Raw genomic sequence first — 15,566 nt, 5'->3', positions numbered from 1 at the left:
GATTCTATGAAATACCAACAGATAAAAAAATCAAAACCTGACTGTCCCTGTTAGAAATCATATAATGGGCCATGGTTTGACCTCCTTTCAGGGCAATGATCCAAAACAAACATCAAAACTAACACAAAAATGAGGCACTGAGCACAAAAAAAGCTTCTGCCATAACAATCCCAGTCCCCTGATCTGAACCCTAAAGAAAACTAGTGGGATGAACTGAAGAGAAGAAGCACCAACATGGAGCTGTAATCTGAAGGATCTGGAGAGATTCTGCATGAAGGAATGATCTCTAAACTCTTATCAGGTGTTCGCCAAACTCATCCGGCATTATAGGTGAAGACTCAGAGCTGATCTCTTGGGAAAAGGGGGTTGCAATAAGTATTGAATAAAAGGGTATGATTAATTGTGAGCAGTGAGTATTAGAGAAAAATATTTCTCTCATAATGAGATTTTCCCCCATTTTAAAATTATTATTCCTTTTTCCTCCTAGCAGATTTTTTTCCTAGGAGTTTATTCTCAAGCCCTAGGGAGTCAACTGACATTGGTTTAAATTCGATCTCTCTTCTATACATTACATTATTGCTAGTACGGGTTAATCTTAGCAACTGTACTATGTTGTTTATGTTGTCCACCGATTTTTCTGTGTTTTCTTTTTTGGTGTACAGACAAATAAACACGGCTCAAATAGCTGTCTTTGTGAGTATCATAGTAAACAAATGAAATAACAATGTTTACTGCAGTAAAACCATGTTTAGCTAATAGTATTCAATACACCAAAAAACACGGTTACTATACTTTTACCATAAAAAAAACATGGTTTATTTTCTTAAAGGCAGAGTCCGTGATGTTTGAAAGCCAATGTTGACATGTGAAATCATCCGAACAAACACGCTCCTACCCTAATAGAGTCTGGACCTTCTTTTGATAGACCCGCCCCACACATACGCAACCCCCGGCAAGGATGTCGGTTAGTAGACACGGCCTTTACTGCTGAATGGTTATAAGTGTTTTTTGTTAGTCGACCCGACCCCCTTTTCCAAAGCATTTTTCAAACAATGTGCACTCTGCCTTTAAGGGTTATAGGAGGCCTGCCTGCTGAAGTCTCTGTCAAGTAATCAGTAATTATGAGAATCATTCATGCTTTTTGATACAGGTTGCACATTGTATTCTTTCATTGATGACTATGGACCTCGTAAAGTAGCCTTGACCACCCCATTAAATTCCAGCTGTGCCACTGTTCATATAGACCTATCTTCTTTGTTGAATAATGGTAGTCTACCTACATTCACAAACATACAAAAAGTGCTAAACATGCTAAACATCTCAGTCTCATAGAAATTCCTCTTTTAGAAATGTCAGCCAGAAAACAGCCCAATCTGAAAAACTGATGCCTATGACATCACAGGCATCTAACTGCCCTTCCACTTTAAAATAATTGGCTACATTTTTTGAGTGGAAGCAAAGTCAGCCAATCAGTAATGAGATTGTAAGTTAAGCCAGTAGAGGGAGCCAAACCACTTGTTTAAATTCCACCTTCTAATAGAGCTTCTAAGGCATTATAGACCCAAACAAAATGTTTTGTGTCTACATGTCACATCACAGAACAAGGATAAATACTCCGTTCAATCATTCTATGTCACCTTTAATGTTTAACTAGAAAGTTTGCTTTAAATTGCTTTTATTGTGTACACTAATGCACAGAGTCATTATCAAATATGAGTCGTTAAAACAAAATGACAAAAACTTTGTGTGAACTCATGTAAATGAAGCATGCATCTAATGCATTTAGTGAACGTATGCACATGAATGACAATAGCCTATTTCATGTGTCTTGTTTATGGGTGCTTTGCATTTAAAACAGACAGTGCTTGTTTAGACATCACAATGTGCATCTCTTCCTTTTCTCTCTTCTGTTTGAGACATTAGGGGCCAGTCACACCAAAAGCGCTTTAAACACTTGCAAACGCAAGGCTCGACGCACTGCCTTTTTTTAAAAAAAGAGCAGTGCGACACGGCTTTTCATATTGCCAAGCAACCACCGAGTCAGCTGTCTTGTCAATCAAATATTGAGGCGTGAGCGGTCTTTTGCTGTTAACTGTCATATTAGCAGAAACTTTAAAAAGAGGACGCTTGCTCTGACCTTGTTTAAGGGTGAGAGGTGCACAAACACGAAGGAGAGAGTGAGCGAGTGGAGTCCGGTTCTTCAAAGCAACTGTAAACTTCCCTCACCACAACGTAAGGCCCGCCTCTCCCCTCATTCGATTGGACAATGGAAAGACGCGAATGACGTTGGGCGCTTCTCCGCTCTCAGCGCTCCTTCAAAAACGCTTGCGCGGCAGGCGTCAAAAAACCGCAAGGCGCCCTGCCCATAGAATATCATTCAAAATAGGCACCTGCAACTGCCATAAACGCTTTTGGTGTGACTGGCCCCTTAGAAGACCTTGGTTGTAAACTATTTTCTGTAGGCCCGTAATTTTTGACTGGGAAAACCACTGAGTGCTACAAGGTGGGGAAATACATTTAAAAAAAGCAACAAAAAATCTCTTATATTGAGATTGTTATAGTTCATGTAGTAATTTCAAACTGGTGCAATAACATTAAAAGGACATTGTGTAGGAAATTCTCCCATCTAACTGTGAAATTGATTATGTTTTTCAAACAAAGAGTGATCTCTAATGCCTCGCGTTTTCAAATGGGTATTGCAACTACAGTAGCCGTTATGCTTTACAACATGTCTTCATTTGCATCTGAGCATATGACCGATCTTGCATCTCGATCAAAATGGATTCCAATCAAACTTCTAGAGTAGACTACAAAACGTCTCACTGGGTTCACACCAGCCGCGTTTGAGGCGTCAAATTTGCGTCTACCGTGTCTAGTTTGCTGATTAAACATTTTGAGTATACTCGCTTCATTCGCCTGTGAAATTCTAGTCATCGATACTTTCACGCGAAAAAATACGCGTCATGGTAGGGGCTTCTGCGACTCTGCTAGCTTTTTGTAGTCACGTCACTACTAGAGCAAGCTCCTGATTGGTTAATGCGGCATGCTTTTTCGCCAAAGTTCCAATTTTTCAACTCACGTGTTTCTTGTGGTAATGTTTAATTTGCGCGAACGAGGTGGAATTGCCTCTACCGCCCCTGGCTAAAAACGCCTTTTTAGCATCAACGTGTCTTCACATTGACTTAACATTGAAATCACTCGCACTTGACGCCACTACCATGGCTGGTCTGAATGCAGCATTAGGTCTTCTCCGCTTTACACTTTACTCAATAGCCACAACCCATCCCCATAGAGATTGACATCAATACACCTGGGTTTGCATTCAGGAGCACTCTCAGCATGAATAAGAAAAATAGAAATGTTCCTTTAGACAAAAAATTATATTATAGCTTGATGGCAGGCGTAAGACCATCATGAAAAAGTGCCTCTCACTCATTATAGCTGGTTTCAGTCATGTGACGTTGGCTGTGAAGGAAAACGCATTGTGGATTAGCTAGACAGGTAGGCTAGTGCTTTATGTCCATCTCTGCAACCCATAGTATTTCAAAATGGCGGAATGACATGGAAACCTCCATGAACTTAACCACGTTTATGACTTACCTTCGTCCTATGTATATACAAATAAGAAATTCTTTGCTTACGAGGAGAAGTCAGATCATTGGTAGAGTTAATTTTACACCAATAAGGACACATTTATGAATGAAGAAATTTATTTTAGCTATTAAACTACTTAAAATATGACACAATGTCCCTTTAACTACTATTTTTGGGTAAAAGAAAATTCTCTCTGTAATGACGTGAACACAACACCAACTTTAACTGTAGTAGAGCATTTCATGGAAATCACAGTCATTCAATCCACTGACGGTCGCTTTGGATAAAACTCTTTACCTGATGTTTCAATCTAATTCTACTGAATCTATTATAGATGCAGAAAGTTATCATCTCATGGATTTAAGGTTATTTCCCCTCATGTTACTCAATGTCAATGTTTTTATGATTATTCCTCAACCATCAATAATGAAGATTGAAAAATAGACACCAACCTATTTGTTCCTCAGTATCTTCTTCCTTTATTCTGCATGGTTGTGGATCTGTCATCTTCTCAAGCTCCTCTTTCACCAGCATCAACATTATGTCATGAAGATTTCAGTTGTCACACATGTAGTGATTTCTCTGTGTGTTTGACTCCAGAACATATTGGTGGATTTTTGTAGGAGGAGCTTCACTGAATGTCTCAATCACTTTCACTCTATGGGTGTGAACTAGAAATGAAAGAAGAGACATTAAAACATTTAATCTTCAAAAGCAACAGATAAAAATACAGATGACTGAAAACATGACCTAAACTTAACATAATACTTGTACATGAATTATAGCTCCATGTGAAACACGTCTTTACTGGCGGCACAAAGTCAGCTCAGCAATGAAATGATATGGCCAGAGAAAAAAATAGAGAAAATATATTTCAATTACTGACAAAATCATTGAGAAAATCTCTTCAAAATTTCAAATAGGTTCGCTAAAGGGCGGAAAGTTCCTGGTAAATTTCCCCAAATTGTCCATGAGAACTTAATCTGGGGAATTTTTAAATATTCCAAATTAGAAATTTATCAGGGATTTTTGGAAATTTGTGTAAATGTATACCATATGCAAACATAAATAAACATATTGTTTAATCATAAGCAGACATGCATGCAAGGTAATTCAAATGTTAAAAATGACGTCTTGACTGATTTAATTTTAAAGGCAGGATAGGCAGGAATTATCTAAAAAACTTTAAAAATTTGTTTAAACTGTCTTTATATACCAATACATAAGTAAAATGTAAGTACTCTGAAAAAGAGAGTATAAACTCAAGTGTCTGTAGACCGTTCACGACAAATGATTGGCTTGCGCGACTATCACTGTCTCTCGCGACCATGGCTACCACCCGTTGCTACAGGATCTGCCCACACATGCGCACACCCGACTGATTTGAACGTGCACGAGTCACTCTAGGAAGAGCAAAAGTACGACAGAGAAAGAAGAAACCCAGAAGAGAGGGGGTGGAGTGAATCGTAATAATGAGCTGTGTTTAAAACCGTCGTTAGAGGTCCACAGACCCTCAATTTTTAAACTCTCTTTTAAACAACATGTAGAACCTACGCACGACTATAAATCGCCCTTAACCCGTTTTAAACAGCCAAGGAGCTGAGTGGAAAGCAAAAAAATTGTGACACGTCAATCATCCTTACAGTTTGCTGTTTATTCTTCATCCTTTTGAAGATTGTTTCAATATAGCAAAGTATAGTGAACAATGCTGAGTCTGAATGAATATACGATTATACAGTCAACCAAAAAATATGTGCTCCTGCACTCACCCCCATGTTTCCAAAGCTAAACACAGGTATTTTAACCCAACATAATTAATAACAGCTTTATTCTCCCACGGTCACATGACACACTCTTAAAGGGGACAGAGAATGGTGTAAACGGTGTTCAAAACATTTTGAGCTCATCCACTTTCAACCACATCCAGAGGTGGTCGAAACCACTTTTGATCGGATCGCTTTGGAGTTGCGGAACGCACATGTGGTTGAATGTGTTCGAACAGCCACATGCGACCGCCTTCTCTCCGCCCATTTATCTAATCTGAGGTATTAAACACAAGTCTTTTTTGACTTCTGGCGTGAACATTCGGTGAACAGCGCTATTTTTAGCCTTTCATTGATAAAATTAAGCGGCTGATCTCCGTAGTTTCGTTTTGAAAGCGTGTGAAAGTTGCGCGATCCTTTTTCATCAATTGCGCTGAAAATTCAAAGAAAGCTCTTACATACTCATGTACAAAACACTGTGCAGCATGTTTACTTGCTAAACAACCAGTGCACTCCGACATATTATTAGTTTGCGTCTGTAGGAGCCTAATGTTCCAGGTTGAACCAGTAGGGGGCAATCTCTTTTAATAAATGAGTGCACCTGGGATAGAGACACAGGTGTTTGTGTGTACGGGGGAAGCTCACAGTTTTTTGACCGTGCGTGAAAGACCGTGAAACAATGGAAACAGGAGGGTGAAAAATGATCTTGACCACGAATAGGTGATATTTATTATGTGAACATTTACTTTCACCATTGTGGATTTTGTTTAGCAACACATCATGTATACTTGTCCAGGATTGGCGTGGACTAGTAAACTACTAAACTGTGGATGAATGAACAGTGGAAATATGGTGACTGTATGAAATGCTTGTTATAATAAAACACACGCAACATCAGTAAGAACATTTGCCTTTATTGACACGAGTCAATTAATTGCTCACTCCCCGGACACTATTCGCCTCTGACTTAGTGGTAAGTCATTACATTTAAGTCAAAAAACTTTGCTTCGCTGGATTAATGGAGGCCATTTGGATTTCCCCTATGTGTTTCTGCGTGAGGACATCGCTTCGTTGAGACATTTTGGATATTTTTGGATTAACACGGAAAACATTTCGGCCTGTTTACTGGATATACGCTGCTGCTGGATTTACGTTGCTGTTGGATTTACACTGCACACGCGTTTGGACATTATCGCAAGCCAAGCCTGGTCGACTGGATTATAGGTACGTTTGTTCATGTAACATTCAATGGCCATTTAAAAATTGTGTGCACACATTTGGGTTTAAAGCGTAATTCCAATGCATTGGTTGCCAAAGACAAACAGACTTTGGTTATTTTGATGAATTGTATGTTTGTTCATTGTTTGCAATATGGAAGGTGAAGTGTGTAAAACTGATGAAGGGTTTACTGAGTCAATTCAAAGTTTGCCAAATGTTGAAACAGAATCTGTTAAAGGGAAAAGACCTGTTAAATTAACTGCTAAAGCTTTAATGGACAAAATTGATACTTTGCAAAAGTTAAGAAAGGTCAAGTTAAACAAGGCTCAGAAATTAATAGAAACTGGTAACAGGTTATTAAGCCATGGCAAAGAATATGAATCTGAGGTTCGTGTGGTTTTTGAAGACTTTAAAAAGGTCTGTGTAGAGGCTAAAGAAGCCCATGAGTCATTATTAGTCATGTTACCTGTTGATGAAGCTGAAAAACATGAAATATGGTTTAAAGCAAAGACGATACCACATAATGAGTTTGTTAAACACATCAATGAGTGGTTAACAGATGTAACGCAGGGTCTCACTGCGTCTGGAGGAGGTGATCTAAATAATGACATTTGTCCTGAAGACAGCATTTCAAATGTTTCTCAAGCTTCCTCCAAAAGCAGTAAACATAGTTCACGTAGTGGTAGGAGCTCATCCATTTCCTCAGCACGTATTCAAGCTGAGGCAGAAAAGGCAGCACTTATGGCACTCTCTGATGTATTAAAAAGCAAGCATGCCATTGAAGCTCAGGAGGATGAACTGAGACGGAAAAAGGAACAGTTACAACTGGATGCTGAAATAGCAGCTTCAACAGCAAAGATTGCAGTGTTACAAGCTTCTGATAAGGCACGTACATGTGATGGAAGTTCAAGATCAAAGAGAAGTGATCAAAGGAGGATTCATGTAAGTCATAACATCAAATCTGATTCTACTCAACCCAAAGGTCTGAATCCTAGTGCCAATGAATATGTGCCATTGAGATCAATATCAGCGAATACAGGTGGTCTGGCTGGGGCAACTGCATCACATCCAGTATCCAATCAGAATCAAGGAAGCAATGTTACTCTTCAGAATGACTCCCTGCAGGAAGTTTTGAAAAGACAAGTTGAATTAACAACTTATCTCATTCAGCAGCAAGAACATCCACATATCTTACCAAAAAGGGAAATTCCAATCTTTAATGGTGATCCACTGCAGTATATTTCATTCATTAGAGCATTTGAACATGGCATTGAGGAAAAAACCAACAATGATAAAGATCGCTTGTATTTTCTGGAGCAGTTCACTAGGGGACCACCCAAGGACTTGGTCCAAAGTTGTCAGCATCTACCACCTGACAGAGGCTATGCATTTGCCAGAAATTTATTAAAGGAACACTTTGGTAATGAATTCAAGGTATCTAATGCCTATTTGGAGAAAGTGTTGAACTGGGCTGCTTTAAAGGCTGAAGATTTACAAGGATTACAGGCTTATGCTTTGTTTCTACGTACATGTTGTAATACAATGAGTGAACTTTCTTACATGCAAGAGCTCAATATGCCTAGTAACATGAAAACTGTGGTGTCAAAGTTACCTTATAAGCTCAGAGAGCAATGGAGATCAAAGGCTTGTGAGATTATGGAAACCAGTCAAAACAGACCAACGTTTTCACACATTGTGGGGTTTGTTGAAAAACAGGTTAAGATTGCAACTGACCCTGTGTTTGGAAACATTCAGGACAAGCAAGTTGGAGGTAAACTTAAGGGTCCATTACGCAAACCATTTAAAGGGACTAGTTTTGTCACTGATGTTGCTGCTTCAGTTCCAACAGTGAAAGCAAGCAACGTGCCATCACAGCAAGGATATCATTTTTCCAAATCAAGTATAAGCTGTCTGTTTTGTGCAAATCAACATCCATTGGAAAAGTGTTTTGCTTTGAAGAAAAAGCCTCAGCGAGACAAAATTGAATTCCTGAAGGCCAAAGGAGTTTGTTTTGGATGCCTGAAGTTGGGACATTTGAGTAAGGAATGTGAGAGTCGTTTGATTTGTGATGTTTGTGGAGAAACACATCCAACTATCCTGCACATATGTCGCAAAGAGACAACTGTGAAGGAACCAGAGGAAAAACACAAATTGGTGTCTGCTCAAACTTTGTGTCACACAGGGGCCGGGAATGAGAGAAGTGTAATGCCAATTATACCAGTTCAAGTCAAATCTACCAAAGGTAAAACTCTAATGCAAACATATGCCTTTCTAGATCAAGGAAGTTCAGCTACCTTTTGTTCCGATCATTTGATGCAAAAGCTGAATTTGAGTGGAAAGAAAGTCAATATTCTTCTTCGTACCATGGGCCAGGAACAGTCTGTGTCCTGTAATGTCATTGATGGTCTGGAAATAAGTGGTATCAATACTAATGAATTCTTCCCTCTTCCTTCTGTATACACCCAGCAGAAGATGCCTGTTAATTCAGAAAACATAATTTCTCAAGAAGAATTATCAAAATGGTCATACTTGGATAGAGTTAAAGTACCGTATATTCAAGCAGGTGTTGATTTATTGATTGGAAATAACGCCTCCAATGTAATGGAACCATATGAAATAATAAACAGTCATGATAATGGACCATTTGCTGTTAGAACCCTATTAGGATGGGTTGTGAGTGGAACCACAGGAAGTGATCACAAGAATAAATCTGAGCATTCTGCTGTTACGGTGAACAGAATATCTATTGTCAAATTGGAGGAGTTGCTTCAAAATCAGTTCAATCATGACTTCAGTGAAAGAGTTGTGGACAAAAGAGAAATGTCAAGGGAGGATCTTCGGTTTACGGACATAATGAACAGGTCAGTCACAGTTCAAGATGGACATTACAGCCTGAAATTACCATTCAAGATTGATGATGTCATGCTACCTGACAACATTTGTGTTGCTACGCAGCGAATTCATGGCTTGAAGAGGAAATTGGAGAGAAACCAAGAGTTTCATGAGAGGTACACTCACTTTCTCAATGATGTTGTAAATAAAGGTTATGCAGAGGAGGTGCCACTTCACCAACTGGAACGTGCTGATGGCAAAATTTGGTATATACCTCATCACGGGGTGTTTCATCCTAAGAAAGGATCATTGAGAGTTGTGTTCGACTGTGGAGCAACCTTTAAAGGAATCTCTCTTAATAGTCAATTGTTGCAAGGCCCTAACCTTACGAATACTTTAATAGGAGTACTAATGAGATTCAGACAGGAACCAGTAGCCTTCATGTCTGACATGTGTAGAAGCCGATACCTTTCAGTTCAGGATTTCTGTAAAAAATCAACCATGTACAAGAAGAGGTATATTGTCTGTGGTAAGCTCAATCTATGATCCTTTGGGATTTTTATCACCACTTATTCTGCCAGCTAAGATGCTTTTACAGGAGTTGTGCAGACAGAACTTGGGCTGGGACAGTGTCATACCATCAGTCCTGCTGAATCAATGGAAGCAATGGATTCATGAATTAGACAAAGTTGCAGAGTTCCAGGTGAGCAGATGTTTTAAACCCATGAACTTTGGACAGCCCACTCATGCTTGTTTGCATCACTTTGCTGATGCTTGTGAAACTGGTTACGGCACAGCTACCTATCTTAAGATGCAGAACAGTGCAAACATGGTACATGTGGCCTTTATGCTGGGTAAGGCCAGAGTAACACCATTGAAGCCAATAACCATACCTCGCTTAGAACTTTCAGCTGCTGTCCTAGCTGTAAAAGTAGACATTATGCTAAAGAAGGAACTGCAACTGCCATTGGAAAATTCTGTTTTTTGGACGGACAGTACGACTGTCCTTCATTACATCAAGAACGAGGACAAAAGGTTTCATACCTTTGTTGCAAATAGAGTGTCTTTTATAAGAGATGCTACAAAACCTCAGCAGTGGAGATATGTTCCCTCCAAAGAAAATCCAGCCGACGATGCATCTCGTGGATTGAAGGTGGAACATTTTCTAGTAAATCAGAGATGGATTGAAGGCCCAAGCTTTCTTAGTAAGTCAAGTGACACGTTGTTTCCCATAAGTACACTGGTTTCAAGTCCTGATGACCCTGAGGTTAAGAAGGAGTTGAAGGTAAATGCTGTTATATTGCAGAAAGATCAGAACGCCACCAGTCGACTTATTCATTACTTTTCAGAGTGGAAACGTCTGAAAGTGGCAGCTGCTTGGTATTTGAAGCTGAAGAAACTTCTCATGCAATTGAGTCATAAGAGAAAGGAGATTTTGACTTTGGAACAGAATAACAATGCTGCTGTAAATGCCAAGTTACAGGAATTTAAAGCATCTCTGGGCAGACAAAGTTTAACTTTTAAAGACCTGTCTGAAGCTGAGGTTAGCATTATTCGATTCAGTCAACAGGAAAGATTCCAAGAAGAAATTGTGGAGCTCAAGAATGGAAGTGTGGGAGTCAAAAAGGATAGCACGGTCTACCGTCTGGATCCTGTGTTGAAGGATGGACTGTTGCGAGTTGGTGGAAGGCTCAATAAGTCAGCCATGCCTGTTGAAATGAAGCATCCCATCTTGTTGTCTAAAGACCAACATGTGTCTCATCTTATACTACGAGACATTCATGAACAGGTGGGTCATGGAGGTATAAACCAGATGCTTTCCAAGCTTCGATGCAAATACTGGATAACCAATGCCAACTCTCTTGCAAGAAAGATCATCTCAAAGTGTGTTATTTGTCGACGCTATAAAGGAAGGTTGGGTGAACAAAAGATGGCAGACCTACCTTTGGAAAGAATAACCCCTGACCTACCACCTTTCACTAATGTAGGAGTGGATTTCTTTGGTCCCATTGAGGTAAAAAGAGGACGGAGTAAAGTGAAGCGCTATGGGGTAATTTTCACTTGTATGGCAAGTAGAGCAGTCCATTTGGAAATGGCATACTCTCTAGATACTGACTCATGCATTAATGCTATACGTAGATTTGTTTGTCGCCGTGGACAAGTTTCTCACATGCGATCCGATAATGGGACGAATTTCATTGGTGCAGAACGAGAGTTAAAGGAGGCTCTTATTGCACTAAACAATGAAAAGATTCAAAGGGCTTTATTGCAGAAGGGAATTCAATGGAGCTTTAACCCTCCTGCAGGTTCCCATTATGGAGGAGTATGGGAGCGCTTAATTCGAATGGTCAGACAAATTCTTTGTGCAGTCCTTCGACAACAAACATTGGATGATGAATCACTACAAACTGTTTTGTGTGAAGCGGAAGCAATTTTGAATGACCGACCTATCTCTAAATTATCCAGTGATCCCAGTGATCTGGAAGCCCTCACACCAAATCACATCCTGCTTTTAAGAGGAAACCCTGCTTTGCCACCTGGTTTATTTGAAAGGACTGATCTGTATTCCAAAAGAAGATGGAGACAGGTGCAATACATTGCTGATTTATTCTGGAAAAGATGGGTACAAGAATACTTACCCTTGCTACAGAAGCGCCAGAGATGGAACAAAGAGCAAAGAAGCTTTGCTTCAGGAGACATTGTTATCATTGCTGACAATACTGCACCACGCGGCTCCTGGTTACTTGGAAGAATTGTAGACACATATCCAGATAAAAAGGGATTGGTACGTTCAGTAAAAGTTCAAACTAAAAGCAGTATACTAGAACGTCCAATTTCTAAGCTTTGCCTGCTTCTAGCAGCAGATTGAATGGGCATTGATTATGTTTTTTTTTGTTATCTCCTATATTGTACACATTTTAAATTACTGTATGGCTCCATTATGTAAGAGTTGTGTAATTGCCATAAGCAATTAAGGGGCCGGTGTGTAGGAGCCTAATGTTCCAGGTTGAACCAGTAGGGGGCAATCTCTTTTAATAAATAAATGAGTGCACCTGGGATAGAGACACAGGTGTTTGTGTGTACGGGGGAAGCTCACAGTTTTTTGACCGTGCGTGAAAGACCGTGAAACAATGGAAACAGGAGGGTCAAAAATGATCTTGACCACGAATAGGTGATATTTATTATGTGAACATTTACTTTCACCATTGTGGATTTTGTTTAGCAACACATGTATAATATGTCCAGGATTGGCGTGGACTAGTAAACTACTAAACTGTGGATGAATGAACAGTGGAAATATGGTGACTGTATGAAATGCTTGTTATAATAAAACACACGCAACATCAGTATAAGAACATTTGCCTTTATTGACATGAGTCAATTAATTGCTCACTCCCCGGACACGATTCGCCTCTGACTTTAGTGGTAAGTCATTACAGCGTCCATATAAACTCATAATTACTCCCGCTCGGGTTTGAATGACAGCAGAGAGACTCTCCCACCGTCTCACAGACCACCCCCTCATAGTATTCAGCACAGAAGCGGTCGAAAGTGGACAAAAGAGACGGATTTAAATACCAGGTGTAAACGTAATGTGTCTCTCTCGTCCACTTGTGATCCGATCGATGAAAACACATCTTAATACCAAGTGTAAACAGCCCCTTAGAAATGTCAACCAGAAAACGACCCAATCTGAAAAACTGATGATGATGACATCACAGGCATCTCACTGCCCCTCCACTTTAAAATAATTGGCTACATTTTTTGAGTTGCAGCAAAGTCAGCCAATCAGTAATGAGATTGCAAGTTAAGCCAGTAGGGGAAGCCAAATAGGTGCAAAACCACTTGTTTGAAATCCCCCACCCTAATAGAGCTATCTGAGAGAGGTTTTTAGGAAGCTTTTAAGGCAATACAGACCCAAACAAAAAAATGTTGTCTACATGTCACATCACAGAACAAGGATAAATACCCCGTTCAATCATTCTATGTCACGTTTAACATGGCTCCTAGACAGATTCTTTCATTAAGAAACACAAACGCATAAACATTATTATAGTTATTATAATAGTACTAGCTTATATTTAGACATCTTATTTACTGGCTAGCTAGTTTATTATTTTAGTATTTGCTAGTTAAACTATAATACCATAGATCAAATATATTTATCCAAGTTTTATCATCAAAACTTACTTCACTTGATGTAGTCCTTGGGGTCAAATGCAAGTGTGGCGCTTCTGTGGAGGTCAAGGCCTGGAAAAGGGAGGGGAAATAATTCCCCACCTTAAATGATATATGGAGGATTTCTTTATTTTAAGGAGAGTGATAGTGTATTGGGGAGGGGGGTTAATTGTAAGACACTACCAGTGCTGTAGTCCAGGGTATACGCAAGTATACGGTGTATACCCACTTCTTTTTCAGTCGGATTTGCGTATACCCACTTCTAAACTAGGGATGCACCGATCCGATATTCTGGATCGGTATCGGGGCCGATCCGGCCTTTTTTGCTGGATCGGATATCGGACTAACAGGACCGATCCAATTCCGATACTGCACGTTACCCATGGTTGTCACTGACAAGCGATTAAAACGACAAAGTATTATAAAAGCACCATAAAGGTTTTCAAAGTCATCTTACACTCAATAGCTTCATGTGAAGGAACAAACGCACATTTAAAGATATTAATGTTCACAGAAACACTTTAAGTTAACTTACTTGCAAACTGAGTTAATCCACTGATGAGAAGCGGATGGATGAAAACGCGTCATTCAACACACGCACACACACAATAATTGTAACGTCAGGCTTTATTAAAGATCTGATTTTATAAAGTCTCAGTAAGCTGTTGGATGGATGCAATTCACTATGTGCTGAGTTAATTCACAGGTGAAGCGGACGGATGAAATGCGTCATTCAATACACGAACACTCAATAACTGTAGGCGGTTTAAAAGATCTTATTTTATAAAGTCTCAGTAAGCTGTTGGATGGATGCAATTCAGTATGTGCCGAGCCCACGATGTATGAAATCTCTTTGTGTTTTAATAGTTATGAACTTAACTTTCCATTGGGGAGCAAGGATTCCCATGTGAGTGTGAGGACGCTTCTAGAGCATCAATGCTGCACAGTATTGCGCAGAATGCGCACTCAATATGATTTAGGCGCATCAACTCTGCACCCGAAATGTGCATAAAAGGTCCGGTTAAGTGCATAATTCCCAAAATAACCATCTGCACACTAAAGCTTTTTTACTGTGACTTTTTGCGCAATTAAGGAAAATATATTTAGCATACTTATTTGATCAAACGTGCCTATTTTATTTTCTCCTAAACACTGCCATGGTTAATAATTACTAATGTTCTTGTAACTTGTAAATCATTTTTAATTATATAATTATATTATGCTAGATTTAGCAGAAAGCAGTATACACATTTATATATAGTGTGCGTGTGTCTGTGTCTGTGTGTGTCTGTGTGTGTGTGTGTGTGTCTGTGTGTGTGTCTGGGTGTAATTTAAATTGCTCAAGAAAAATACAGTAGTATCGGATCGGCAGGTATCGGAATCGGCCGATAATCAGAATTCAGGTATCGGAATCGGATCGGAGATGGAAAAAGTGGTATCGGTGCATCCCTATTCTAAACAGTGTTTTAGTGCAGGGTAAAGGGCGTATTTCCATTTCTCTTGTAGCTAATCCAAACGCACGATGTGAATAAACGCAATTATACCCTAAAACACTCGGTAAAATAATTTACTTAGGAGGATTGAGGCACCGGGTTCCTTTGAAATATGATTCGCCTAAACACCATTGTGCTATGTTGCCGTCAATCTGATAATGCCCAACGCAATTGGATTAGAGAACGGTCAATCACTACCTGGTTCACTGCCTGCCATCATTATTAGGAAAGATGAAGCGAACTACTGAAACTTTTTTTTCAGATTTACAAACAACATCCCCGTTTTTAGCTAGCAGTACAGTTCAAACTAACGGTAGTAACCAACATCAGTGTTGTTAGCCAGCAGCTCAGCTCACGATTGCAAAGCGCCCTCATCTGCTCCATCCACCTCCCACACCCCGAGTCAGAGAGGATGCCGACAGAGATGCAGCCTGGCCCGCTACAGTTTCCAACGAAGATGTCAACCAAAGTGAGCACTTTTAAATAA

The 15,566-nt window shown here is 39.6% G+C and overlaps 2 protein-coding genes across 2 annotated transcripts in view; both read right to left on the bottom strand.

Moving 5' to 3' along the window:
• Positions 1 to 4,640, bottom strand: part of LOC129422723 (uncharacterized) — a 76,339-nt gene extending 71,699 nt beyond the window's left edge. The window contains exon 1 of the mRNA XM_073856557.1: positions 4,047 to 4,640. Within this exon, the coding sequence (XP_073712658.1) occupies positions 4,047 to 4,134 (88 nt within the window). The 5' untranslated portion in view covers positions 4,135 to 4,640. The remainder of the gene's footprint in view (positions 1 to 4,046) is intronic.
• LOC129423053 (uncharacterized) overlaps positions 1 to 15,566 on the bottom strand; it is a 195,797-nt gene that overhangs the window by 3,121 nt on the left and 177,110 nt on the right. The gene's annotated exons all lie outside the window — the stretch shown is intronic.

Source organism: Misgurnus anguillicaudatus, chromosome 19 (assembly GCF_027580225.2).
Source record: "Misgurnus anguillicaudatus chromosome 19, ASM2758022v2, whole genome shotgun sequence".
Lineage (NCBI taxonomy): Eukaryota > Metazoa > Chordata > Actinopteri > Cypriniformes > Cobitidae > Misgurnus > Misgurnus anguillicaudatus.
The sequence above is the reverse complement of the archived record's forward strand: the minus strand, read 5'-3'. Positions and strand labels throughout refer to the sequence as shown.